Source organism: Mesoplodon densirostris, chromosome 7 (genome assembly GCF_025265405.1).
Source record: "Mesoplodon densirostris isolate mMesDen1 chromosome 7, mMesDen1 primary haplotype, whole genome shotgun sequence".
NCBI lineage: Eukaryota > Metazoa > Chordata > Mammalia > Artiodactyla > Ziphiidae > Mesoplodon > Mesoplodon densirostris.
In genome coordinates, this window is record NC_082667.1 from 67,029,298 (window position 1) to 67,056,937 (window position 27,640).

General features: G+C 49.7%; 1 protein-coding gene across 5 annotated transcripts in view; it reads right to left on the reverse strand.

Annotated features, from left to right (window-relative positions):
- GALNT18 (polypeptide N-acetylgalactosaminyltransferase 18) overlaps positions 1–27,640 on the reverse strand; it is a 346,555-nt gene that overhangs the window by 143,946 nt on the left and 174,969 nt on the right. For all 5 annotated transcript variants that reach the window (XM_060104772.1, XM_060104769.1, XM_060104770.1 and 2 more), the window contains exon 3: positions 13,785–13,951. In XM_060104772.1, coding sequence (XP_059960755.1) covers positions 13,785–13,951 — 167 coding nt within the window. The remainder of the gene's footprint in view (positions 1–13,784; positions 13,952–27,640) is intronic.

The window sequence follows — 27,640 nt, forward strand, 5'->3', positions numbered from 1 at the left end:
AGACAGGCAGACCAGGACCATATCTGGCCTGCCCATGTGGCTTATTCAGCCCACCAAACATACAAGTGTGATTTCCAACTTGAAAAAGGTCAGCAGGTCCTGCAGGCTAGTGATAGGCTGGAGCCAGCATTGGCTGCCCGTCCGGGATGAACCTGGGCTCATTCTCTGGTTCACCGCAGTCCCCACCAGTCCTCATTGCCTAACCTCTGCCATTCACGTTATCTGTCTAGCCCTGGAAGGTAACTGAGTTTAGACCCCTGAATATAGTGACAAGGTTAAGCGTCCAGGCTCTACAGCCAGATCCAACTTGGGTTCAAATGTTGGTTCTGCCTTTCTCAGCTGTGTAACCTGTAGCTTTTCCAAGCCTCAGTGCTCTTATCTGTGAAATGAACATGATAATAATAATACCTACCTCATACAGTTGTGCTTAGGGTTAAGCAAAGCAACACATCAAAGATGCTTAGAAACAAATGGTAGCTCTTATTAATATTTGCCTAGGCTAAGAATCTACCAGCCTGGGGGTGGGGTGTATATATGCAGGGGGAAGAAATTTATTCTGATGATAGAAATCCTAAATAGCTCTGTGCTTAGCCCCATGTTGTCCAAGAAAGGGGGATGCTGCCTTCCCTATGGCTTTGCAAACTCTCTACCCCCATCTCTCTGTCTCCATTTTCATTCAGTCATCAGAGTCACTGATGAGTCATCAGAGTCCTGGTGGGGCACAAGTCACTGGGTGAAGCCTTATGGGAAAGAGAGAAGAAGGAAAGAGGCCTCTATTCAGGGCTAAGTAACTGCTGAGTCTCAGTTTCCTCATCTATAAAATGGGGAGAAATATTGGAAAAATTAAAGAAGGCAGTGTGTACAAATGCCTAGCACAGTGCCTGGAATGCAACAGGGGACAAGTACATGATCATGCTGACACCTTCCCTAAAATCCAACTAGAAAGACACAAAAATGGAGGCAGCTTCTTTTCTCCACCCTCATACCCATATCCCAATCCCATTCAATCCCCAAGGCCCAGCTCAAAAGCCAGCTCTTCCAGGAAGCTCTCCCAGAACGACTAAGACCTCTCCCTGGGTTTCCCCAGCACTGTGGCTGGTGGCACTTATCTTTTTACATTATGTGTAATGGTTATTTGTCTATAGTTTATCAGCTGCACTAGGCTGCGAGCTCTCTGGGAGTAGAAACTGTTTCTCCGTCCTTGGATCGTTGATGCTGAGTGTGATGCTTCACACTCTGTGAACATTTGTTGAATGAACGAGTGAGTGGGGTTAGCAAAGCACTGGAGCAGGGTCGCTCTCTGGCTCTGCCATTAATCAGATGTGTGACGTTGGGAAACTCATTTAACCTCTTTGGATCTCAGTTTTCCCTCCAGGAAAATAAGGAGCTTGGACTACATTTTAGGGCTACATCTACATTACAGCCTGCTTCAAGCTGCCCACTGCCCCATAAGGGAAGCTCATCTAGGTGCGAGAGACCTGCAAAGTGAATCAGGGCACCCACTCCCAATAGTAGGTCAGGTGCTCAGAGGAGACGCACCTAAGCCAGGGGAAGCCACTGGAAGTTGCAGTACAGGGGCCAGGGAGGAACAAACCAACGGAGCCACATATCCTGGTACCCAGGCGACGCCCTCCTTGGTTAGATGAAAATCAAGCTCCCACTCCAGCAGTACAGGCGGGGTCAAGAGGCAACCTTGGGCTGCCTAGTAAAAACCAGCCTTCCAGCAGCGGCTGCTCGACATAGCTTTCTTGCTCACTGATCTGACATCCCCCTGGTTTCTTTCTGTTCAAGAGCCTCTTTCTCTAAAATTCTACTTATATCTTGAGCTCCTGAGATACGGGCTTTTAAAAACAACTAGAATTGAGGCATCTCATTTTTGCATCTGTGCCAAAGGAGAGCCATAGAGTCTGTCCACTGCCTGCCGTTGTCCTCGGTCTAAATCTTATCTGAGGCAGGAACCACATCTGGTTCACCACTGCCTCCCCTGGGCCAAGCTTAGAACCTGGTGCTTGGTTCGTTGAATGAATGCACGTGAATGACTTTAGCAGCAGAAGAGGCGTAAGTCCCTGTGGGCCTGAGCAAACAAGCAAGGCTGTCTCTAAAAAAACAAAAAAATGGAGTGGTTGCCCAATTTATAGCCCCTGGGAGTAGATCAGGGCCCTGGCAATTAAAAACAAACAACCCCACCTCCCCCTCCACTGCAGTGAGCCCACACCTGCTGTTGAACTCTCAGGCCCCAGTCAATTATACTGGCTTCCCCCATCCCCCAACATTATCTCCAGCACAACCTCCCACTGCAACATCCAACCAGGGGGGTGCTAGTCTCCCATGAGCTCTGGAGGCTAATTTGCAGGACAGATCTGGGCAGAAGGCAGCTGGAGTGGCTACAGGTGCCAACTCTTGTCCATGCGCCCCTCTTCTTGCTGAGCACGCAGGCCTGGAGCTGCTGGAGGACACCTGGGTCGCTCGTGGTTTGGGGTAGCCTTTCAGGAAATCAGTCCCACCAGAAGGCATCCCATACTCCAAAGATTTGATATCAGTAGGAATTATATGATTTGCTGGGTTCTGAGCACTTTTCGGTATTGGGGAAGCAGAGGGGGACGTCGGCTGACAGCACTACCCGCCGGTCAGCCCTGCTTCCATTGTCAGGACCAGGTTGTCTTCTTTTTTCTTTCTTTTTTTTTTTTTTTTGCGGTACGCGGGCCTCTCACTGTTGTGGCCTCTCCCGTTGCGGAGCACAGGCTCCGGACGCGCAGGCTCAGCGGCCATGGCTCACGGGCTCAGCCGCTCCGCGGCATGTGGGATCTTCCCGGACCGGGGCACGAACCCGTGTCCCCTGCATCAGCAGGCGGACTCTCAACCACTGCGCCACCAGGGAAGCCCCTAGTTTGTCTTTTTAAGCTGCTCCAGCTCTGCTTCCACCGTCAGGACCGGTTCGTCTTTTCAAGCTGCTGAGCAAGATAGGCTGAGGGCCAAGGGTGGACAAGGAGACCTCTCCTGCTGGCGGCACTGGGGCTGGGCCAGTATGTCCCCGGCCTTTGCCACGGGCAGCTTGACACCCAGCTGCTGGCAGCAAGGCCCCTGACCCGAGGGCAGGAGACACCTCTCCTGGATCCCCCACGCTGCTTAAGGCTCCAGCTCCGGGAATTTCCCCATCAACAGATGGTCCTACAGCTGACCAGAGGAAGAGGGCCTTTTGGTATTTGGTTCCTGCTGGCTTTGTTAACCAAATACTGGTCATCTTGGCTAGTCTGTAAAGCAAAATGGTCCAAAGCTCCCTTGATGCAGACTGCTTCCAGGGGACTCATGAGCTCCGGAGAAGGCAGGCCCTTTGCCCTCCTGGGGTTGTTCTCCATTGGCAGGGAAGTATGTTGAGGAGTTCCTGGTTCCCGAAGTCAGTTTCCTTTACTGGTAAAGGAACACAAAAGGGTGATGAACCACCCACACCATTGCCAGACTCAGGCAGGCTCGGTTGTGTGGCGTGCCGGGACCTCAACAGAGTGGCTGGTGAGGACAGAGAGGAGACTGGCATCACACAGGTTAGAGCTGGAGAAACTGACTGTGCTCTGGGGCAGGCCCACAAAGAGGCAGTGTCCCCAGGGGCTGGGCACACCTAGGCATCACTGACTAAGGATGCTTTTTTCATGGGGAGGGGCTTATCAGTGGGAGGTCCCAGCCCCCAGATGCAGGAACGCAGATGGATCAAACCAGGGGAGCAGGACACCAGCCTGGTAGTACAGGGAGCAGGGTCCAGCCTCTCAAGGAAGAGGGTTAGCCGGGACTAGATGCGGAGCCAGGGGCCTAAGAGTGTCAGAACAAGGCTCCATCCCAGCAGGGAACTTCTGCCTCTTCAGCTGGGTACCCTGGTGAAGGGCGTAACCTGCAGAACCACGTGGGGTTTGTTCAGAAACTGACATGATGGAATCTGTCAGAGATACTCATCTGATTCCCTTCTCCCCCCACAGTCACTGGGCAAAGCAGGCTCATCCCTAGGGTCAGGGCTTGAGTGGGCAGGGAGAGGTGGGCAGTTGCTGCCCAGAGCAACCAGGAGCTCGAGTCATGCAAGCCAGGTCCTCGGGAGAGTGCTGCTGGACAACATGTGAGGACACGAATCTGCGGCCATGGGAAGAGTACCTCTCAGGGTGGCGATGAACAATGAATCTGTCAGTGAGAGGCAGCCCCAGGCAGTACGGAGCAAAAGTGACAGCCTCCAGGGCTCCTGCAGAGTTCAGGACCGGTTGCCTCTGTCTCAAGGCTGGGTACCCTCTCCCGGGCATGTGGGTGGGCCCCAGAAGTCACACTGGTCAAAGGCACAGGAGTGGGTGGTGATAAGAAGCCTTCTGCTGAGCAGGCTGACAGCCCACGTGCCTGGCTGTATAAACACCTTTAAGCTGCCTGAGTCTTAGTGGTAATTAGATTAGCTATATGGGATTCTTTAAGTTCCATAAAGCACAATACTGTCAGACCATTCTTTTTCTCTGCTTTTCTTATTTTTGCAATTGTTCCAGCTGCATGCAAAGCTGTTGGTATTTTTACAGCCTGGAATGAGTATCTCTTGTGTAGGACAGCATCTTTGAAACATTAAACAATGATTAGGCAGGCTCTGGGCCAAGGGACGATGGGGGCTTTGCAAGGAGTGGAGGGGGACCCAGCAGCTGATGGCAAGCAAGTTGGGATCTCAGATTCTATTTCGTCACTACACTGTGATTTTCTTACCAACAATTAAAAATAACAATGATTCACAGTTGTGTGGTTACTTGTCATTCAGCAGGATGGCGAAGGTGCTCCAGGTAGTGGTGGAAGGGGCTGAACCACAGTTAGTGGGGACTTGTACACCACCACTCACACAAGCACACACAAGCCCAGGGTTATGGACTGAGTGTGTGTGCCCCCAAATTCATACATTCAAGTCCTAATCCCCAAGGTGATGGTATTTGAAGGTGGGGCCTTTGGAAGGTAACTAGGTTTAGATGAGGTCATCGGGGTGGAGCCCCCATGATGGGATTAGTGCCCTTGTAAAAAGAGGAGGAGACACTGAAGCTCACTCTCTCTCCACACCCAGGCACTAAGGAAAGGCCACATGAGGACACAGAGAGAAGGCAGCTGTCTATGAGCCAGAAAGCAGTCTCTCATCGGACACCGAATTTGCTAGCACCTTGATCTTGGACTTCCCGGCCTCCAGGACATGAGAAGTAAACCTCTATTGTTTAAGCTACCTAATCAATGGCATTTTGTTACAGTAGCCTGAATGGACTAAGACACCAGGTGCATACATGCTTGTTCATGGGGCTTACACATGCTCACACACATAAGTGCACACGCACAGGTTCATATACCCACTCACCCACGTGTTCACATGCACACACGTGTGCACACACACAAGCATATCAACTTCCCCCTATTTCAAAGGAAAGAGGAAGCTGTCCCCCTCTCACAAGGTGACCTAAAGCATGGTTGCCAATTGTACGATTTCCACTCAACTCCGTGCCTAGAAGCCTCTGTGCGATGCGTCCCTCCTTCTTACGAAGCCCCGGGCAGAGCTCCAGCTGAGGAGACAGCCACATTTTTCTCTTCAGTGCCTACTCTGCCCTTTCCTTCTCTGGCCCTGCTGCCCAACATCTCTCTCTGTGGAGTGCACAGAGGTAAGAGAATGAGGACAAAATTCAAGTAAATCTTTTGGAGTCAGAGACCCACGGTGCACCAGAGGCAGCCTTGTTTAATAGTCAAGGGTGTAGGCTCTGAAGCCAGACAGCCTAGCTTGCAATCCCACCTCTGTGTTTGGACACGTTCCTTTCTCCTCTGTGCCTGTTTCCTTGTTATATAAGATGACATTAATCATGGTTCTTACCGTTGCCACAGAGAGCCGATTAATTTATATAAAGTACTTAGAATAATCTCTGGCACATATGTGATCCAGCCGGGCGGGTGGCGGGGGAGTAGTGCAGAGTGACTCAAGATTTTTTCTGATCCTAAGCAGACCCTGAAGCTTGGAGCTGGGCAAAGGGGCTGGAGGTGTGGGACGAGTGTCATTCCCAGAAGACAGCTAAGCAGGGCAAATGTCCCAGAGTCACCACAAGCAAACCTGAGGGGCCTGGCTGTAGGCTACCACGTGGACATATGGTGCAGACAATAGGAAGACTGGCCACTGGACCAAGCAGGGGCACAGCATGGAGTGGAGAGGGGCGAGCCTTGGCGGGAGTCAGGAGACCTGAGGTCCCACCCTGGCTCTGTTGCTCACAGACTGCAGGGCCCTGGCAAGTCTCTGCCTGATGTGGGTGCTCAGTCCCCCCCCACCGGAGAGCCACCTGGGGCTTGACTGGCAGTCTGTCTGCCTCCTGACACCGTGTTGGCAGAGGGACAGCTCCGTTTGGCCTGTCTCTCAAGGCCTGCTTATTTCTAAGCCTCCTCCTGCCAAAAGACATGGAAAGCTTTGAGCAAACGTGGCCAGTGAGAAGGCTGGATCCCTGGGGGAAGGGTATCCACTGCCCAGGAGAGAGACGGTTCAATCCCAGCTTGAAGCGTGCAAGGCACTGGGAACTGGCCATTCTCTTGTTGGAAGGCAACAGAAGAGGACAAGCATCACGCTGGTGTAGGCTGGGCAAGTTACTGCCAACCAAGCGCTAATCAAAATCTCCAGGGAATGAGATGCTTAAAAGAATATTTGATATCACCATTGCTTTGATGTGCTTTTAGTCACCAAATTCAGGTTCATTTTTGAAATATCAAGTAGCGTGAAAGAAGAGTGCATGATTTTTTTTAAGGTTATCAAAAGAGGACAGGAGTTAAGAAAGGAAACAGAAACTGAATACAGCAAAGGAAGTGGGTGTGGCTGGATTGTGGGATGGGGTGACTCTGGGACAGCTAGTGAGGGAGCCTGAAAGGGCTCATGTTCATTTAGCACCTGCTCTGGGCCAGGTACTGGAATACCTGAGTCATAAGAGAGTATTCACAATATGGGTGGAGTTGGTGAGGCAAGTATTTAGCTGTGAGCTAAAGTACGTGGCACAAAGTATGTGGCCATTAAAAACCCGCTGAGGGAATGAATGAATGAATGAATAAGTAAATGAATGCCAAGAATCAAAGGCAGGGATGACTCTGTCAGCTGCAAATCCTGGTGCTTCCCTCCCTCTGGAGGTCCATAAAGGTTGAATCACTCAGTCCCAGCTAAAGACACTGGCTCACTGGGATTCACCAAAAAGCAAGGTAATTAAAACCAGGAGGCTCTGAGCCGTGGTCCCACCATTGCCTTGAGATAACAAGGAAGAGGAGCCAGGGAGGGGAGAGTTTGTCTCAGAGTGGCAGGGCGGGCAGCCTGGATGCCACTGTCAGGAATGCCTGCAGAGGCTGGGTAACATAGAAGGCTGGAGGCTCAGGTTGGTCATCTGACTCCATGCACAGGACCTGAGTTCAGGTCACGTTGGGGTAACCCTAAGAGAAGCTCCCCTTCTGCTCTGCATTCCTTCCCCTTTCATGCCATCTCCCTGGGATACAGCAGAGAGGTCCCAAGGGCCCCGCCCCAGGAAGAAACACTCCACCCAGCAGTGCCTGCTGCTGAGGCCAGCCCTGAGGGCCCTTAAGTGCCTGCTGTCCCGCACTCCTCAGCTGCAGCACGCTGGACAATGGGGGACAACAATTAGAACTGTGATTCCCAGAGAATGTCCCGCTGCATCAGAATGCTCTGGGAAGCTTATTAGAATGCTGATTCCAAGCCTTGTCCCAGACCTACAGAATCAACATGAATTCTTTCATTGAATCAATATTTATTGAACAACTACAAGAACCAGGCACTATTCTAGGTGCTGGAGATACAGCAATGAACAAAACAAATGTCCCTGTCTTCATGGAACGTACACACTGGTAGAGGGAAAACGTACAAATAAGTAAGGGAGAGTAACCAAGTGAGTACAGTATATCAGAAGGCGACAGATACTGTTGAGGAAAAGAAGCATGGAAGGGATGAGGAGTGACGGGGTCAGGGCTGCCATTTTAACAAGGTGCCATTTGCAACATTTGAACAAAGGCCTGAAGAGGCAAAGGAACAGATACCAGAGGGTAAGAGCATTCCAAGAGGCGGGGGAAGCAAGTGCAAATGTCCTGAGGCAAGAATGTACCTGGTATGCCTCTCCTTATTTTTAATCAAGATCAAACGTGAGAGTTGGAGACCACTTTAGCAGAGTGACAGCATCCTACACAGGCGCCAGCCCCTGAAAAAGTGGAGCTTGTTTAGGAAATTGCTAAGGAGGCGAAGGACCGAGACGCAGAGTACTACACAAGGACCATCTGTAGAGCCTTCAGTCCTTGGCTTCTGAGGCGGAGATAAAGGTCTCGAGCAGCTTGGATGAAGAAAGCGGTGATTAACTGCCCCTTTTTTATGTCTGTGAAAACACAGGCCTGACCCCAAAGCAAACGTGCCCGCAGTCGGGGGGGTTTGGGGAACACGAGGCACCAGTACACGCAGAAGCGGTGGCAGCCGCCTGGAAGACAGCCTGGAAGCTCTGCTCTCCGGCTTCACTTAGAGTTTTAAACACCAGCGTCCCTTCCATCATGCGTTATCTCATTCAAGCCTCCAAACAATCCCAGAGGTAAGAATTATACATCCCAATTCTATAGATAAGGAAAATAGAGTTCACTGAGGTTAAGAACACACAGCTGGCAAGAAGCTAGAAAGAGCTGGAACTGAATAGATGGCCTAATGCCAATTCTGTGCTCTTCCCACCAGAGCGCACTGTTTTAGGGAGGCAAAAAAAGCCGGGGCTGCCTTTAGGGGCTGCACGGCAGCTATTATTACTACTGTGGTTGTTATTGTTTTTCTTTCTCTCATTTTAACTCACCCTTAGGGCACCCTTGCAACCTTGCTGCGTACGGCACATTCACCACCATTACCCCGTATATCTTCAGAGACCGTGGGGCAGACAGGGCATGGCAAGGCCTGATGTGCCCACAGGGCACGAAAGAAAACCAAAGTGAAAGAGCCATGGCCGGGAGGTGGCAGAACTGAGCCCGGAAACCGAGTCCCATTATAATAGTTTCATCCCATTTTGCATTTTTTCGCATGACTCCCTGATGGCAGGGGCGGATCTGAGCTGTCACCCCCTCCACACCCTTGGCCCAGGCTGGGTACCGTAGGAATGTTTGTTAGCCCAGCTGAGTTGGCCTGATGTGAAATGAATGAAAGTCCTGTGCTGAGCGGGCTGATGCCCCAGAGGGAGCCTGTCAAGGACACGGCCAGAGCCGCCTTCCCGGCCAGCCTGGGCCCTCAGGCAGCCCTCGGCTAAGGCTAGAGATGGCTCACTTCTGCCAAGAGCTGCAGTCTCAGCGTCTCTGCCACCCCTCTTGAGAGCTCAGTACAGGCTGGTCTCGGGGAATCCCCATTCCTGGTCGCCTCCCCAGCCCATCCACACAGGGGCCAACCCCCCTTTGCCTCCAGCCACCTCCCTACTGCCCCATCTGAGGGAGAAAGACCGGCCCTTTCTTCCCCGGTTTCTGTGCCCTGGGTCCCATCGACTCCTCCCTCCTCAGAAGCCCTGTCCTCACCATGGCCTCAGAGAACTCAGGCACCCCCTCCCCAGACCAATTAAATGACCAGAGCTAAGGCACGACCCTCCTCGCTTTCTTAAAAGCTGTCCAAGCGATTCAGTGTGCAGTCAGAGTCTTGAGGACAACTCGCCTTTCAAAAAAGAGAGAACTACAACACAACACAGCACAATACAACAGAACAAAATAGAACCGAATAACATAGACCAATCTATAATAGAACATATCAGAGCACTTTGCACATTATAAGAATAACTATTGTTTCTTAAAAGTTTTGTTTCAGTTGCACGTGCGTGTGTATGGGTGTGAGTGGTGTGTCATCCTGGGTCATGACTGGAGACTGGTTAAGTGGTAGAAAACCTTGCTCCAGCTCCTGCCTTAGCTCCCGATTCTCCATCACAGTCAAAATCCCTGATGGAAACATCTACCTCCCAGCTCTCTTCATCTTCATCTGGCTTCTGTGGCCCCATCCCCAACCCTGCCCACCAAGGTTTCTGTGATCTGCAGCTTCCAAATCTAATGGCTTCTTCCCAGACTGCGTGTCCTTCCCCCTGTCTGTGGGCTCATTCAAACAGATGACTCGTTCCTGAAATTCTTTCTGTCCGAGGAGTCTGTGTCGTCCTCCAGATTCTCCTGGCTCTTCCCTCTCTGTCTCTCACCAGCTAACCTTCTTCCTTCTAACTCCTAAACACCTTACCTCAGTATCCTCTCAGGCTTCTTCTTGTTTTTTTTTTGTTGTTGTTTGTTTGTTCTCTCCTCTTCTCTTTGCTACCCTCTCCTCCCAGCCAATGGCTTCGGCTGCTCTGTACAAGACTCCAAATCCACATCCCCATGTTTACCTCTCAAGCTCCGGCTGTGCAGTTGGCCAGCTGTGAGGCAGGCTCCCGGGACTGGAGCTGGGGCTGGGGAGGGGTAATGCTGACAGCAGTCAACTCACGGTCACACACTTGACCGGGTGAGGCAGGTGAGGCAAGCTAGGAAGGATTACCATCCCCCTTTACAGAGGAAGAAACTAAGACTCTGAGGGTTGAGGGATGTCTCCCTGGTCACTCATCCACAGTGAGAGGATCCCAGAACCCATGACTTCAGACTTCAGAGTTCTTTCCCTTCACACCATGCACTGGAACTCAACGTGTGCAAAAGCGATGCTGCATACTATTCATTAAACCAGAGGTTCTCCACCAGAGCTGTGCAACAGAATCATCAAGAATGCTCTTAAAAGGAGAGACGGCCAGATTCCACCTCAAACCTACTGGGTTAGAATCTTCTGGGAAAGGCTTTTGTCTGTTTTAGCTTTATATTTTGAATTAATTACAGATTCACAGGAAAGTACCCAGAAATACACAAGGAGGTCCCATGCACCCTTCATCCAGCCTCTCCCAACATTAGCATCTTACACAACCGTAGTACGATATCAAAACGAGGACACTGACGTTGCCACAATGGAAAAGATTCTCCAGGTCTGTCCAGCAATATAGGCACTCATTTGGGTGTGTGCATGTAGTTCTGTGCAATTTTGTCATGTGTAGCCTTGTGTAACCACCACCACAGTCAAGATGCTGTGCTACCACTGCAATACCTCCCAGAGCTTTGGCTTTGAAAGCTGCCCATCCCTGATGAAGAACACTGCACCCATCCTACTAGTCCTCTTGCCCCCCATCCAGGGGATGACCATCATCCTCTGAAGCACTCTGGCTTGAGGCTGAATCATCGCTCACCAGCCCTCTTCTGGCCCATCTGACCACAGCCTGTTAGTCAAGAGACCCAGTAGATGCTTCCTTTATGGCATCTCTCAGGCTCATGCCTCGGCCTCAACCCCACATCCACCACTGCTCCAGAGCCCCTGATTTCTTGCCTGTAATGCTGCAACTGTCATCTCATCCAGTTCCCTTCTTCAGGACGCCCCTTTCCCCCAACAGTAATAAAAACCGCAGCCAAAGCTCTTCATTGCCCAGCCCTGACTGCATCACTCCTCTTACCAAAAACTTTCATGGTTTTCGCCATTTACAAAATAAAGTCCAAACCGTTTAAATTCAAATATGAAATCCTCTATATCTGGCTCACTTTCCTTACCTAAATTTCTCAAAATCAGTCTCACTTTTCCCCCTCTTTCCCACATGAATGAATGACAAAACGGCCTCCTTTAGGCCATGATAAAGTTCTCACCAAGGGGAAGAAATGAAAGGCTTCAAGGTTTCCTTCTTCCTGATGCTTCGTTCTTTCTTTTGTGATGTGAGGATGGAGCCTGGGGATGCCTCTTGCTTGGGGGAATATACCATCACCCTTGGAAGGATGGCTCTTCCATCCCTGGCCTCCTTACAATGTAAGACGTGAGGGGGCCAGCCGGCACCAGCAGCCTAGTCACACTGCTGTGGTGTTAGCCACTGGGGAATGGGAGCTTTCTCCACTCCTCGGACCCAAGCAAGGTGATGGTAGCTGCTCAAGGTCTCCCTCACAATAGACCATCACCTTTAAAACTACACTGCCTATTTGCTGCCACCCTTAGGTGCCTTTTCCTTCCTTCACGCCCATGGAACAATGAGAGCTAAATGATTCATAAGCACTGCCCTTCAGAAAGCTCTAAAATCCCCTTCACAGCATTGCTTCTATACTCGCTTCTACATGATAATAAAATGAAAAGGAAAATTTGCTTATTAAGATTAAAAATATTTCAGGTATCTGATATGTTTCAGCTTTAATTGATAACAAAACACAAATTGCTCATCTCAACTTCTCATTGTAGCAACGGATTCACTGGGAAAGGTACTACCTGACATCAGAGAAAACATTAAAGATAACACAAGCCCAGTGACTCTGTGATCCTGTGACCCAGTGGTCTATTTTTTATGTGACCCAGCAGTCTATTTTTTAAAGTCATGCATTATCCATAGAACATTCATATTAATGGTCCTATCAAGAGCACCAGTTCCTTTTTAAAAAAAATTTGTTTATTTTATTTATTTATTTTTGTCTGCGGGGGGTCTTCGTTGCTGCTTGCGGGCTTTCTCTAGTTGTGGCGAGCGGGGGCTACTCTTTGTTGTAGAGTTGTGTGTGCTTATCTTCTCATCGCGGTGGCTTCTCTTGTTGCGGAGCATGGGCTCTAGGCACGCGGGCTTCAGTAGTTGTGGCTCGCAAGCTCTAGAGCTCAGGCTCAGTAGTTGTGGCGCAGGGGCTTCATTACTCCGCGGCATGTGGGATCTTCCCAGACCAGGGCTCGAACCCATGTCCCCTGCGTTGGCAGGCGGATTCTTAACCACTGCACCACCAAGGAAGCCCAAGAGCACTGGTTCTTAAACTGTCTCAATACGTGGTCTCTAAGCTTGGAGACTATTATGGGGATGGTATATGTGGGAGGAATCAGAAGCCATGGAATATGCACCAAGGGAAAGAGGTAGCTGGTAGTAGCTGGAGAAGGCGAGATGTGATGTGAGGGCTTCAACAAGGCCTTGCTGGCCACCTGGGGCTTTGCTCGGGCCAGATGGAATGAGGAACAGGGCATCCAGAAAAGAAGCTAGACTTTCAACAGCTCTGTTGCTGTCATTGCATTGTACGTCTTCTACCGTCCCCACCATCAACGCTACTATGGCCACCACCACCGGCACCATCACCATCTCCACCATCATCACCACCAACACCAACGGACAAGCTTCCAGGTAAAGGCCAAGGCATGCAGCAAAATGAAATGATGCTTCACAGAAAAGAGTCACTGGAAATGTTCACTGTGTACGTGAAGGGGGTAGAGGTCACGGCTATTTATCTTATCATACTGCACTAGGATGTTGGGGGAGAGAGTTGACAACCAGTGAGGGAAAGCCTGGGGACCAGGCCCCTCTGGAGTGTGGAGAGGGTGCAACTGTGGAGTGAACCTGCCAGAGCGATGACCATCATGAATCTCTCCTCTCTGAGGCAACATCCCAGAGAAGGAAGAGCCGTGGAGAGCCTCAAGAAAATGAGAACCCCGGGGCTTCCCTGGTGGTGCAGTGGTTGAGAGCCCGCCTGCCGATGCAGGGGACACGGGTTCGTGCCCCGGTCTGGGAAGATCCCACGTGCCGCAGAGCAGCTGGGCCCATGCGCCATGGCCGCTGAGTCTGCGCGTCCGGAGCCTGTGCTCCGCAACGGGAGAGGCCACAACAGTGAGAGGTCCGCGTACCGCAAAAAAAAAAAAAAAGAAAGAAAGAAAATGAGAACCCCGAACAGAGGCTGGCCCCTCCGCTCAGATGTCCGCACGGGGCAGGGAGCCAGGCACTCACCATTACTGCTGTTGTCATCCACCAGGATGATCTCCTTGAGCAGGTGCGGAGGTGTGCGCTCGATGGCTGAGTGGATGGAGCGCAGCAGCACAGAGAGTGCTTCGTTGACGAAGATGAACACGATGCTCACCTCTGGGAGGCTGCTGGGGAATGAGAGGTTGCGGCACCTGGAAAGAAGAGCAGCCGGGCACTTAGATTTGTCACTGACTTGGCTGGGGTCACCCCGGGTGCTGGCCCGCCCATGTCTTGGCTCCAGCTTTGCTGGAGGACTCGGGAGTCCAGATTCTTCCCAGGGTCTTTTTCTTGATATACTTAAGATAAGCCCTAAGTGTACAGCACACAGGCCCTCAACCACTGAAACTGGTTTGCCCCACTACAGCATCTGAATTTGTCAGTGACTCCCCCAACTGAACAGCTGTACCGTTAGTGCAGGGCCCGGAACCCGGCAGGCAGTCACTGAGTGTTTACTGGAAGAATGACTCCATATTTCTAAATCCAGTAGAATGGGAAATGCAAGCAAAAGAAAGTCTTAGTTTTTCCAAAATGGCAGCCAGTGCCTAAGAGAGGCCAGACCTTAGATGACCTGCCTCAGGAGAAAAATATGTCTCCTTCCAGAGACTCCTGCTGCCAGAATCCACTCTGCCTCATTCCAGAAGTCACACTGCCTGGGGCCTCTTCCACCTCTCACTTATCTCAGGGATTCAGCCTCCAGAAAAGGTTGAAGCCAGAGTCAGAGGCTCAACACACTAGAGGACTGGAAGGACAATTCCAACCTCACTTCACAGATGAAGACACTAAGGCTCAGATAGGCTAGGTCCCCGCCATGTGTCAGCTGTCAAGATGGCATCTCAACTCTGGTCTTCTTACATCTACACCAGGGTTCTTCCTTCATGGAGAAGTGGTCAGGGGAGAGACTGCCTCTAACTGTCCATTGCCTCCCTAGCTCCACTGAAACCCTAAAGCCATTTGGAGGTCTCTTATCCAAAGGACAGGAGGCAAAATCATAAAAGTCTGTGTGCCATTCTCCATGGGAAGAGGAACATGCAACCCTAAAATCAGATCCCATCAAGAGGCCAGACCATAAGAAGTGCCATGGTTCCCAAGGGCATGTCAATTCCTTCCGTTGCAAGCACTGCCTTTATGGGTAGGAAATCATTGCTGGTGCCCTTCTCTGGCTGAAACTAAATACTGTTCCAGAAGGCACGGAGCTCCCATCTTCAGGATACTTGAATGAAAGGAGAGAGCAGCAACTGTAGCCCTGTCCCAGGTCCTGGGCTCAGAAAAGAGGCTGCCTGCTCCCAGGGAGAGGTTTGATCAGGCCACTGATGGTTCCAGGGGTTCAAGGCTGGTGACCATGTTGCATTGCTCCAAAGTGGGAGGTGTGGCCAGGTGAGAACATGCAATAATGAGCATAATAGCGCAGGGCTTCTGCTCGTCAGTAATTAAAGTGCTGCAGGATAGGGACGGGTCTGCTCTTCCTTAATGAGGAAGGCTGCAGGATAACCAGCACTGAGCAATTTTAGAGAAATCACAGCGGGGCCCCAGCCTGCTTAAGAGCAGGAGATTAATAAACTAAAATCAGTCTCTATGGTTATGAGAAATTTACAGAAACGTCTCCCATTCTATTTCCAGCTCTCCTTTTCTCTCACCAAAGATAGGTGGGGGAAGGGAAAGAATCAAGCCTTTACCCAAATCTGCTTCCTACTTAGAATTTGAGTAAAGCCATCAGGTTAACAGATTGGTGTAGAATTCATTCACTGTTGTATTTAATGGAATAGATATTTATTGAGTTTCTTCCATGAGATAGGTACTGCACTGAGGGTACAGCAGGACGTGGACAAAGGGCCTGCCCTCATGGAGCTTATGCTTTGATGGGGGAAGCAGGCAAAAATGGAAGCAAACAAATGATACAACTTCATATAAGTGCTGAGATGAAAAGTAATGCGGGGTTGGCGGATAGCGTGGTGCCCTGGCAGCTGTTCTAGAAGGAGTGGTTAGGGAAGGTCTCTGTGAGGGGAGAGGTCTGACCAGAAACTCACGTGGCACGCCACAGTGAGCTGTGCAAAGGCCCAGCGGGGCGAAGGGAACAGTGCTGTGACTAGAGAGGAGGTGATGGAGGGAACCAGCTCATGGAACTGCAGCAAAGGGCAGAAGGAGATGAGGAGGTGGAGGGAGGGACTTAAATGAAGGAGAAAGACTGGAATGACTCCTTAAGCTTAACAGACCCTTTCCAAAAATTTGTTGTTGTTGTGAATAGTATTGTTATAAGAGAAATTAAAAGGTTGCTGGCTAACAGTCAAATAATGCTTCTGGCTAGTGCTTATTTATGGTTCTCAAGACCAGCAGCTGGCCTTTCCTTAAGCATGGAGACTGACAGAAGTATTAACATACAACCTACTTGCTAACTGCAGTTTAAAAATAATCCTTTATATGGTCAAACTACTAGCACATGACCTTTATTTTTCTTTTATGAAAGTGTAATGAACAGCCCCTAATAAGGTCAATATAGCAGTACACTGTCAGTTCACTGTCCGCCCCACTAACTCCACCAGCAGGAAGACTGTGACCCTCCATCTGTCCCCACTTCTCCAGGGGTTTCCTCTGAGTTCTCAGAGCCTCACTATCTGAAGCTTCCGGTGGTTCTCAAGTCTTTTCCATTCCAGAGTTAGGGGTTAATTGCCTTCTCCTCCTCTCTTCCCTTCTTAATTCTCAGCCTAACCATTTCATTTCTGCCTTCCAAGGAGACCAAGTTGAATGTCTCCCAGTAACGGCCACGGCCGTCCTGATGGCTTGAGCAGCTGCTGTGTCTAGGATCTGTCTCCTGAAGATCTTTCTGCAAGCAGAGTGGAAACGTTACTTTTGTTTTACAAGCTGCTAAACTCTGCTGATCACTATTTTCGCATGAAAGACTCTTTCGAACAAGGTTGTTACTTAACAGCCCTTTTGAACAGAACACCTAGGAGGGTGCATCCCATTTGTGCGTGTTTATTGCCTGTCTCCCTCTTCTATAATGACCCTCCCTGAGAGCAGGGACTTTATTTTGCTACTGTGCTATAGCTCCCAACCTTAAGCCAGGGTGTGGCGTATAGTAGATTTTTGGAACTGAACAAAACCAACAGGTTTATTTATTTTTATCCATGCATACTCGGAGATATTGCGGGTTTGGTTCCAGACCACTGAAATAAGGCAAATATTGCACATAAATATTTTGGTTTCCCAGTGCATTTAGAATTATGTTTCTACTACACTGTAGTATTAAGTGTATTAAGTGTATTAAGTGTACAATAGCATTATGTCCAAAAAAACCCAATGTACATGCCTTAATTAAAAATATTTTAATGCTAAAAAATGCTAAGCATCATATGACAACACAAACCTTCAATCTGTAGAAAATGCAGTATCTACGAAGTGCAGTAAAGTGAAATACAGTAAGACGAGATATGCCTGCATAAGGCCTAAATTTCACATGCGTGCCACTGATCTCAGCACGCTCTTTTCCTACAAACCTCCTCCCTCTGAAGGAGAGTCAGGTCCTCTCCCAGCAGCAGGCCCTTCCTCTTCCACCCTCCCTCCCCTGGATTTGTGGCCCCAACTGCTCACTTTCAGTCTCCAGCAGGCTCTCAGTTCCTTTGCACTGTAATTAAGTGATGCCTCCAGGCCAAATGTCCTGACCTCCTTAAATCCTTCCTTCCTCTCCTTCTCTCCTGGGAGCCGCTCAGGGCCCTCCCAGGAACAGCCACGGTGCTGTTTCTCCACACCTCATGGCATCTAACCTAAACCTGGGTCTGTGTGAGCAGGCAGGTGAAGGGTAGGCAGGTTAAGAAAGACGAGGTGGGGTAGTTTATAGGGAGAGAACATTGCAGGGGAGGGGGACGAATAGAGCCACCCAGATGCTGACCCAGCTGTGCCCCGACTTGCTGTGTAATCCTGGGCAAGCCACTTCCCTGCTCTCCATATCTTGTCACAGATTATGGGAGGTAGAAGCAATGATCAGGGGTGTCTTCTCTGTACAATTCAGGATCTTCTATCTCACATGTGGTCAATGGAAGATGTCTCACTAAAGAAATAGCTTGTAAACTTTCTCTCCCTCCTAGCCAGTGCCTGGTCGTCACCAAATGCCACAAGACACATACATCCCCTTACCACTGTTGTGACTAGGCAGGGTGACCAACTTCATCCTGGTCTGCGCAGGACTCTTCCAGTTTCAACACTGAGAGTCCCAAGCACACTGGGATGGGTTGGTCATCCTATGACTAGACCACAGCTTCCTGATGGTAGGGACAGGTTTTGCTCATGACTGCATGCCCTCTGCCCGGCACTGTTTCTGGCCATCAACAGGCATTCAGCCTGCATCTCTTGAATGAACTGATGGCATCCTTCTCAAAGTCCCCAACACACACACATTCACACAGTATGATTGCAACCTTTGTTTCAACATCAAAGCAGAACTTACATGGCTGAGAGGAGAGGCAAAAAGAGGGAAGAAGAACAGCACCTCAGGTGAGATGTCTGCATACCTGCCGGTCACACTCACCATCATCACTGCCGGATACTGAACTCAGGACAGAAGCCTGCCTGCAGCGGGGCAGCCCAAGGCCTTCCAAAGAAACACACGTCCAAGAGGGTTGTTCCAGACCCGAGCCCAGCAATTCTGTTCCCGAGTCCGGCCACTTCACCCACAAACCAGCACCAGCCTCTGCCCGAGGGCTGTGCCTCTCATATTCACACACTGAGATGTTCTCCCCCAGCACCTGCATCCTCCTGGGTCTGGCCAGCACAGCCTTTGCTCCCAGAGCCTGCCGTCCCCACCTGCTCTGGTGTCTGCCTCTGTTCTCCCCTTCTCCGCTTGCCTCTCCAGAGAAGGGCCAGGGGACGTGAGAATCAGAGGAACCACCAGGTGTTACTGGCCCTTCCCTATTTGTGCTCCTTGAGAAAGCCTGACTGTACCAGACCTGTCCCTTACACATTTTGAGAAGAGGTACACTCTCCTGTAAAATTAACCATAAACGTTCCCTTTTTATTTTATTCTTGTTCAAAGTTGAGCCATTTTCCACTAGAGATAAAAAACAAGGCATTTCTGAGAGGGGAGTACTATGGCTGTCTAATAAGCCGGGACTGATGGTCATGATAAATTCAATTACATCCATCTCTGCACACAGAGGTGGTGTGGGTATGGAAGCGGCTATGTAGGGAGCCTCCCAGCAGAGCTCCCTGACACGGTTTGGAGCTGTTTATGAGGCAAGTTTATATCAAAAGCCTTAGCGCTGCCACTACCTGTGAGAGGCAGAGAAGCAGTAGCAGACTAAGGAAGGCCGAGCCAGGCGCCCTGCCACCGGGTACCGCCCAGGGCACCAGCCAGACACCCCCATATTGGACCGATGGATTCTCCCCTCCCTGTGACCTCGGCAAATCTACGAGCTCCCGGTCCATCAGAGCATGACTCATGGAGGCTGCCTGACCTCTTCCAGAGCGAAGATCAAAGTAGAATGTGAGCTGTGGTCTGCCGGCCAATGTGTACAGGGAACCAGGTCCAACTGTGCCTGGATTCTGGGAGTGGAGGAGGGACCAACCTGGACCAAACAGAGAGAAGATGACACTCCCAGGTACCCACTCCCCTGAGTGCCCGAAGCCCCTCTTTCTTCCCAGGTTTCTCCTAGAGAGACTCTACCCTGTACCCGCGGTGAGCACACAAGGGTTCAGCTGTACCGTTAGCCACCTAGAGCATAAACCCTGGGATCAGCAGTGCCTGTTCGTCCCTTACAGCTGTCTGTGTCCTCACTCCGGCCTCCACCCTTCTACCTGCACCCATAGGACTTGCTTGATCCTCCTCTGGCCTCACTTGGGTACACTTCTGGCTTCTTCCAGAACTTTCCAGATTAGATAGGCTCCCAGCCTGCCAGCGACCAGTCTGTTGGGCTTAATGAGAGCCGAGGATGAGGGCAATATGGGGCTTCTCACTGGGCATGAGTGCAGTCAAGACTTCCGCTCCCTGTGCGTGGCACCTCTATCACCACAACTTCTGGAGCTCAGAGACTGCACGGTACAGCTACCCCTACTGCCCAGGGACTCCTCACAGGATATCTGGAAGTAACAATAGTACTAATTTCCATTTACTGAGCGCTTATGATTTGCCATAAACCATGCTAAGAGATATACGGATGTTTTTACTCTTTTTCCCCCCTCTGAACTTTATTCCTTCCTACAGTCTTATACAGTAAACATTTTATCCCCATTTTACAGATGAGGGAAATAGGGCTGAGGTAGTAGGTTATCTTCCAGGGCTTACACCTGGGCTCATTTGCCTCCAAAGCCAGTACTCATAGTCCCCGCTAAACTAGGGTCTGTACCTTCTTTCCACACACACCCAGAGATTCATCTGTCCAGACACTGGTGTTGTGATAACCCAAAGACCTGGTGGAGGGAGGGGCAAAATGGAAGTCACTCCAGGTCAACTCTGATGAAAGATGGGGCAGATGTACTGTGTCTAATAGGATGATGTGGACTCACATGATAAGATACTACTGGGCATGTGAAGCCTAAAATTGTCTTCCTGTCCCATGGCTCCCATTGAGATAAACCCTCCCCATCTATACTCCTTGTATGAAGCTGTCTGTGTCCTCTGCCAGGTGGCCTCACCATTCCGCTCACAACTCATGGGACCAGAGACTGCTTCCTGAGCCCCAAGTAGCTATCGACGGGCTGGCGGTCAGTGTACAGAGCAGTCTAGCCCAGGAGCTCTTATAGCCGGATCTCATAATATTGAAGAAGGACCAGCAGCCCTATCAAGCCCTTTCTCATGGGGAGGTTGAACATGAGGTACCCTAAGAAGACGGAAGGATGGGGGAGGAAACAGAACACTGTCACTGAGTGAGCTGCAGATGTGGACAGTCACTGTTAGAGACACGGCACTCTAAGAGATGAACAGAGAGGATGCAGACTCAAGCCTGTCCAGGATGTCCTGAGCCACGCTGCCTTCCTCCAGAGCCTGGATATGGGGCTTCCGCTGGTGTGATTATGTGACTGTGTAGACACTGGCCTACAAAGAATCCCAGCCATCTGTGGTCATCTGAGTGAGTTCAGTGTCTTCCTCCATAAGAGCACACCTACCCTAGCAAAGAAAGACCCACTGCACTTCCTGGACTGGGATCGGATCCCCCTGTTAGACTCTCACAGCCTCTTTCGTTTTTCTTATATGCTATGGCAACGTGTTTCTACGTGGTTATTTAACAGACGTCAGTGTCTCCACTCAAGTATAAGCTGCATGAGGTCAAGACCATATCTGCTTTGCTCACCAGGTCCCCCTTGTGCCTCAAACAGTGTCCAGCACAGAGTACAAACTCAGAAAGCACTGGGTATCTGGCTGAACGAACAAATGAATAAATGCTCAAATAGCAGACAGTGGAATGAATGCAGGCCTGGGAAAGCTTTGTGGGTGGGAATCTCACTGCGGCCTGACAGAATGGGAATCATGGAGTTGAACACATACTCCCTGCCTGACCACAACAATAAGCCCAGATCATCCAATAAGCCAGAGGGTGCATGGAGCTAGTGGGGCTACCTAGTGCAGTCAGGGGCTTCGGGGGCCTGGCAGGAGGCCACGTCTGGCTCAGATGTGGAGGAGACAATGGACATCTGAGAACAGGAGTTTTAACAGTCTGCAAGGCAAAAGAAATGGGCCACAGCCTGATCCTGGAAGAGCATCTGACACCGGAATCACTACAGGTAAACTTCTAAGTAGATGTGATCATCAAAATGTCCAGCTTTCATCCAGAGGCAGAAGTTCTACAAGGGGACTCTGTTGATTTAGAGAAAAGATCTGCTATGTCAAATGTAGATTGTAAGTGGAACAAGAGGGAAATGAATCAATTAAAATGTAAACAGCCAACGGGAGGCAGGGTCATCATTTGTTCCTAAAACATCTTATTAGAAATCCAGGGAAAATGGGGTCCCTGGGACTACATGGACAGCCACCCAGGGAATAATAAAAGTCAGCTGGCTCTGGTGGAAAAATCACACAAGGGACCGAGCATCTCCTTGTGGGAAGTTTGTGGGTGAGTGGGCCAGGCCAGGGGCAAGGAGCGCTGAGGAACGTGGGGTAAGGGAAGGCAGTCCTGACAGGTGGGAAAAAGGAGGACAGGGCGTCTTTGCTCTCCAGCAGAGCCTTGCTCCGGCCTCTGATGCCCAGAACTCTGGGGCTGGGGAGAAATCAGTCTGTCCTACACTGCCTAGCTGGCCCTCCTCACCTAGTGCCAGGGTGGAAGGGTGGAAGGCCTGTCCCGTGTGGCTCCTTGTCCACTTTGTGGTCCTTCTGGTACTTAAAGTCATGACCATGTCCCCCAGGCCATCTCTTTTACAAATCAGAGACCCAGATAAAAAGTAGCAAAAAGTTAAATAGCAGTTACTATGATGTCAGGCAATGTTCTAAGAGCTCTATGTATATTACACATTCAATCTTTGTATTACCGTCTCTAATTTACAGATAGGAAAATCAAGACACAGAGAGGCTAGGTAACTTGCTGGAGGTCAACCAGCTTTGTAAGTGACAGACCTGGCCTTGGATCCCAGGGAATTGGGTTCTACATATCACTCTATAATCTAGCAAAAACTTCATCTGTTTGTCATGTTACTCAGTTTTTCTCCTGAGTCGTTCTCCTCTAAACATATGCCACTTGCTCTATATCCCATAAAATCCAATTCTGCAGTTGTGATCTGAGTAAAACAAAACTCTTGCCTCCCCATTTTAAGACATTAATACAGCGCAAGATCACATCATCTATAAGAACAACTATGTGATACTGTTGGCCCATAATATGTTTAATTAACTAGGACCCAGAAGCATTTTCCCAGATTGCTCCAGTTAAGAAGTATTTCTCCCTATGTTTGTGCAGTCAGTATTTTTGATGCAACAGCAGAAGCATTACCCAGGGTGTTGATTTTACCCCCTTTGTCCTGAGGCTGCCCTCATGGAAGTCTCATCTTTCAAAGACTTCTGGGTCATCTCCACAGAGCCAAAATCCCAAACTAGAAAAGCTCCCCTAGGCAGGGCGGGGCAAGGGGCCTGAGTAGTGTCCTGGAGACACAGACACAGGTAAAAATACTGGCTCTGCAACATACCACTGGTGGGAGCTTGACCAAGTTTCTTAACCTTGCAAATATTCAGTATTTTCCTATATAAAATGGAAATAATAATAACTACCCCAGAGAGACGAGAGGACAAAGTTAAAGGACACCATAGACATTAGGCAGTTGGCACAGTGCCTGCCACGTAAGTGAGCAAGTGGCAGCTCTTGGTGTAAATCCTTAGCCCCAGCATAGGAACCCCCAGATGATCCAGCAATCATGTCCCAGCTCCTCACCTGAAACCGCCTCCCTTCCCCGCCAGGACCAGATATATAACTTGTGGGGCTCAGTGCAAAAGGAAAAAATGGTGGCCCTTGTTGAAAAATTATTAAGAATTTTAGCACAGCAACAGCAGATCATTAAACCAAGTGCAGAGCCCTTCTAGCCTTCTCAGGATCCTGTGCAAAAGGGGCCCAGTGTATAGTGTCTTGATACTAATACTGCCGCTGTAAACAAGTCCTGCGAACTTGGTGACTTCAAATAACACAAATTTGTTATCTTCTGGTTCTGGAGGCCAGAGTCTGACAAAGGTCTCACTGGGCTAAGATCGAAGTATCAGCAGAACTGCATTCCTTTCTGTAGGTTCTAGGTGATAATCTGTTAGACACTGTTCTTGCCTTTTTCAGTATCTTAAGGCTGCCCACATTCATGGCTCTTTTCCATCTTCAAAGCCAGCAATGGCTGGTTGAGTCCTTCTCAGATAGCCACCTCTCTGGCTTATTCTTCCACTTTCAAGTGCCCTGTGATTACATTGGGTCGAACCAGATAATTCAGGATGATCTCCTTATTTTAGTCAGCTGATTAGCAACCTTAATTCCACCTGCAACCTTAATTCTCCTTTGCCATGTAACATACCATATTCACAGGTTCCAGAGATTAGGACGTGAACACCCTTGGGAGGCCATTATCCTGCCTACCATACACACTCATGAAGTCAGCACTGTTAACCCCCAAAGTTCAGAGATCTCAGATGTCTGTCTAGAGGTTGCACCATGAAGACCCCATGGCCCTCCAATCCATACACACAAACCTGGTGGCCATCCTCATAGTGGTGGCAGCAAATACCCACAGCCACCTTGGATGGACCCTAACCTGCTCCTAGAGGGACCCAGAGCCCTGGCTCCAGGCTGCATTCTTTCTCTTCTATAATCTCATCCTGCTTCTTTCCACTTGGATGTTCACACAGGGTCTCTCCAGCTCAGGACCCAGGGCTCCTTTGTGGGTGGGTATGTGTGGATCTGCCCCAGTTGCTCCTACCTGGGGCTGCAGAAAATAGTCCAAGCCCCTTTACCAGCCCCTTGTGCCTCGGCCCCAGGCCTTAACCTACCAGTCAACCCAACAGCCAGTCCACCCTCACTCCTGGGAGGGATGTGGACCTCAGGGGATGCTGGCGAGAAAGGTAACAAACATCATTACTGATGGCTCAGGGGCCTCTGAGAATCTGCCAGCAAGAGGCAGGAAGCAATACCTGCTGGAGGCTCTGCCCTGAGCTACCTTAGAGGTAGGCCATAGAGTTGCCATGGCAATGTGACAGCCCTGAAGCGGGAGCCCACGAGCCCCTCCTTTTCCTACCCATACCCAATGCCCACTAGATCAGGGGCTCATCCCTTATATCCCCTGGCCCCTGTATGGAACTAATACCCACTGCCTGCAGGAACGGCTGCTGTGGAGCTGGTGAGTACCAATATGCTAACTACCCCACCCGCCATCACTGGGGTGGGAGGCCCACCCTTACCTTCCTGTCCTGATCTGGCAAGCTTGCTTTAGCCCTCCACGATCCTCCTTCCCCACAATCACAACCCATTTTCTCAGTGACCTCCCTAAAGATGTCGCCTCCATCCTTCTTCTCCATCCCACAGGCAAAGGACTTCCTTGATCTCTTTCTCACACCATAATTTTTCAAAAAGTTGACGCTTAATTTATATTCAGTGAAATGCACAGATCTTAAGTGTGTAGTTCGATGCGTTTTGACAAATATATATACCTATGTAGTCCACACCCCAATCAAGACCTGTCTTTCCCTTCTTCTCTTTTTGCCTCCGGGAGGTTCTTTTGGAGGCTACAGATTAGAAGGGGCAGGTGGGACACTGGGAGGCAGGAGGAGGGACACAGAGAAAGCCATGGGGATGTCTGGAGCTTGTAGCTAGGGACATGAGGGATGGAGTAAAGTCCAGCCAGACTGAGATGCAGACTTTCTCCCCTTCGATCCTGAGGCCCCGGTGTCTTTCACCCCAGGAAGCAAGAAGGCAAACCCCTGTCCAGATCTGGCAAAGGTCTCACGTGGGGTGAGGTCTAGGAGGCTCACTAGAAGAGGCAACCACTGTCCTGTCTCCCCTGGGTCTTCCCACCTGGATGGCCAAGGGGCCTGCTCTGTTCTTATTATAATAATGCAGGAAGAATGAATGGCACTTTGACTTCCCCGAAAGCCAAGTGTCCTGGTGCCCAGAGGAAATACGTCCTCTCTCTGCATGGATCAAAGACCCCAGATGAGGCTAATGAAACTGGCATTTCCAGTTCCCATGTCCTTCTGAGGCAGGAGATAGATGGGCCTCAGGCTGAGCAGCTGGAGTTTGCTCCCTGGGGACAGATACTCCAAAATAGCCAGAGAGAGAGAGGAGCTGAGCCCTGCCCAGATAAAAGATAGAGACCACATATTTCTCATTCTTGAGGTCAAGGAGACCTTCCTGACTACACATGCACAGAAAAGATCCTTGAAGGTCAAAAAAGGAGTGATGTCAACTTATCCATAAGCTTCTTCACTAGAATCCATTTTGGCTAAGAGATGGGCGCGCGCACATGGGACGACCCTCATGTAAACCAAATAAGGACTCAGAGCCAGGCAAAGCAAGATCACTGCCAAAGGAAACCCAGAAGAAATGCCCCATATAAGTGATTCAAACTACCACGAGGGTGCTACTCTCTCTCTGAGTCCACCCGTGTGTGCCTATTCACACGTACTCTTTTTTCCTCCTAATAAACACTTTACTTGTTTCATTACTTTCTGTCTCTTTGTAGAAATTTATTTCTACCAAGCTGATGGGCCAGAGCCTTGTCACTGGCCACTGGTCCCTGGTGGTCTAATGGCTAGGGTTCAGCACACTCACTGCCGTGGCCTAACTTCAGCCTCTGGCTGGAGAACCAAAATCCTGCTTCAAGCCAAGGCCACCTGAGATGACTTCCATTTCCGGGGGAGGGCGGCCAAAACTGGTAAAGGGAGGCCCCTTGCAGACGTCAACCTCCAGGTGCTGCTTCCCTGAGCAGAGGCCCCAGGAGGACAGGGCTTCTGTGGGTGTCAAGTGCAGTCCCTGACTTACTAGAAACCTGCATGGATGACTCCTTCCCAAGGAGGCAGGGGATCCTCTGCAAGTTTTCTGATCACTTGCCTTCTGATCCCATCACCTTCCACTCTGGATCCCACTACAGTGTAAGCTCCTTGAGTGTTCTCTCTCTGACGCTTTACTGGGTACCTGGCACACACTCGGTGCTCAATAAATATTTATTGGATGAATAAACTAATGAAGCCTACCTAGCAACCAGTTGGATGGATTTTTTTTCCTTCTAGTTACCTCTTGTCCTGTGTATAAGGCACTGAGCACACTTTGGCCCTCTCATGACAAGGTGGTCAGATTACCAAGAAAGGAGACAAAATAAGGGCCCAGCCAGAGCTGATGGAAGGGAGGGTAGGGCAGAATTTGGGACACCCACTTTCTGGTCCAGGAATGAAGCCAATGAGCATAGCATCAGGGTTAGAACTTGGCAAAGTCAAGAATACAAAGAGCAGAGTGCAGAATCCAAGGATGCCTCCAGGGGCAGCAATCCCCAAGGGCAAACAGGAGGTAAAAGGAGGAAAGGCACAGGAGCTGAGACTGAAGCAAGGTACACCTGGTGCAATTCTTCTAGAGACTGTCCTTAGCATGGGGCTTCCTCTCCAGATGCTCCCTGTACCCCTACCCACCTTGCTCTAAATCCCAACATTTGCCATAGCTGAGGTTTCACTCTATGCCTTGATAACAGCTTTGAGGTCCACTAAAACAATTTTTCCACTTCCTGAACCAGATAAGCCAATCAGCTCCATGCTATACATCGTTAAAGCAGGCCCCATCCCCAGTAGAATGACACAAATGGACACCTCAAGGCAGTGAAACACAGTGACGGTTACCAGCACAAATTCTATTGCCAGACTGCCTGAGTTCAAATCCCAGCTCTGCCACTAGTGACCTTGGGCAGATTACATAATCTTTCTGCGCCTCAGTTTCCTCTTGTGTAAAATGGAGACTAATAATAATACTATGAAATAGTAAGAAATACGTATATTGATCTCTGCCCCCAGCTCCTGACAATATTTATTATTAGTCTTAGACTAATAATAATACTGTGAAATAGTAAGAAATACATATATTGATCTCTGCCTCCAGTTCCTGACAATATTTATTTAGTCTTCGATCCATAGCCCCTAAATCCTTTGTAATTTACTGAGTGAAAGGAGTGTCTGACACAGAGGTCCCAAATCCTTTAGAATTTCCTGGGTGATCAGAGTATCTCTTTTTTTCTCAAAACAGATAACTTTTTATTGAATTATAGTTGATTTACAGTGTTGTGTTAGTTTCAGGTATACAGTAAAGTGTTTCAGTTATACATATATGTATATATCTATTCTTTTTCAGATTCTTTTCCATTATAGGTTATTATGAGATATTGAATATAGTTCCCTGTGCTATACAGTAGGCCCTTGTTGT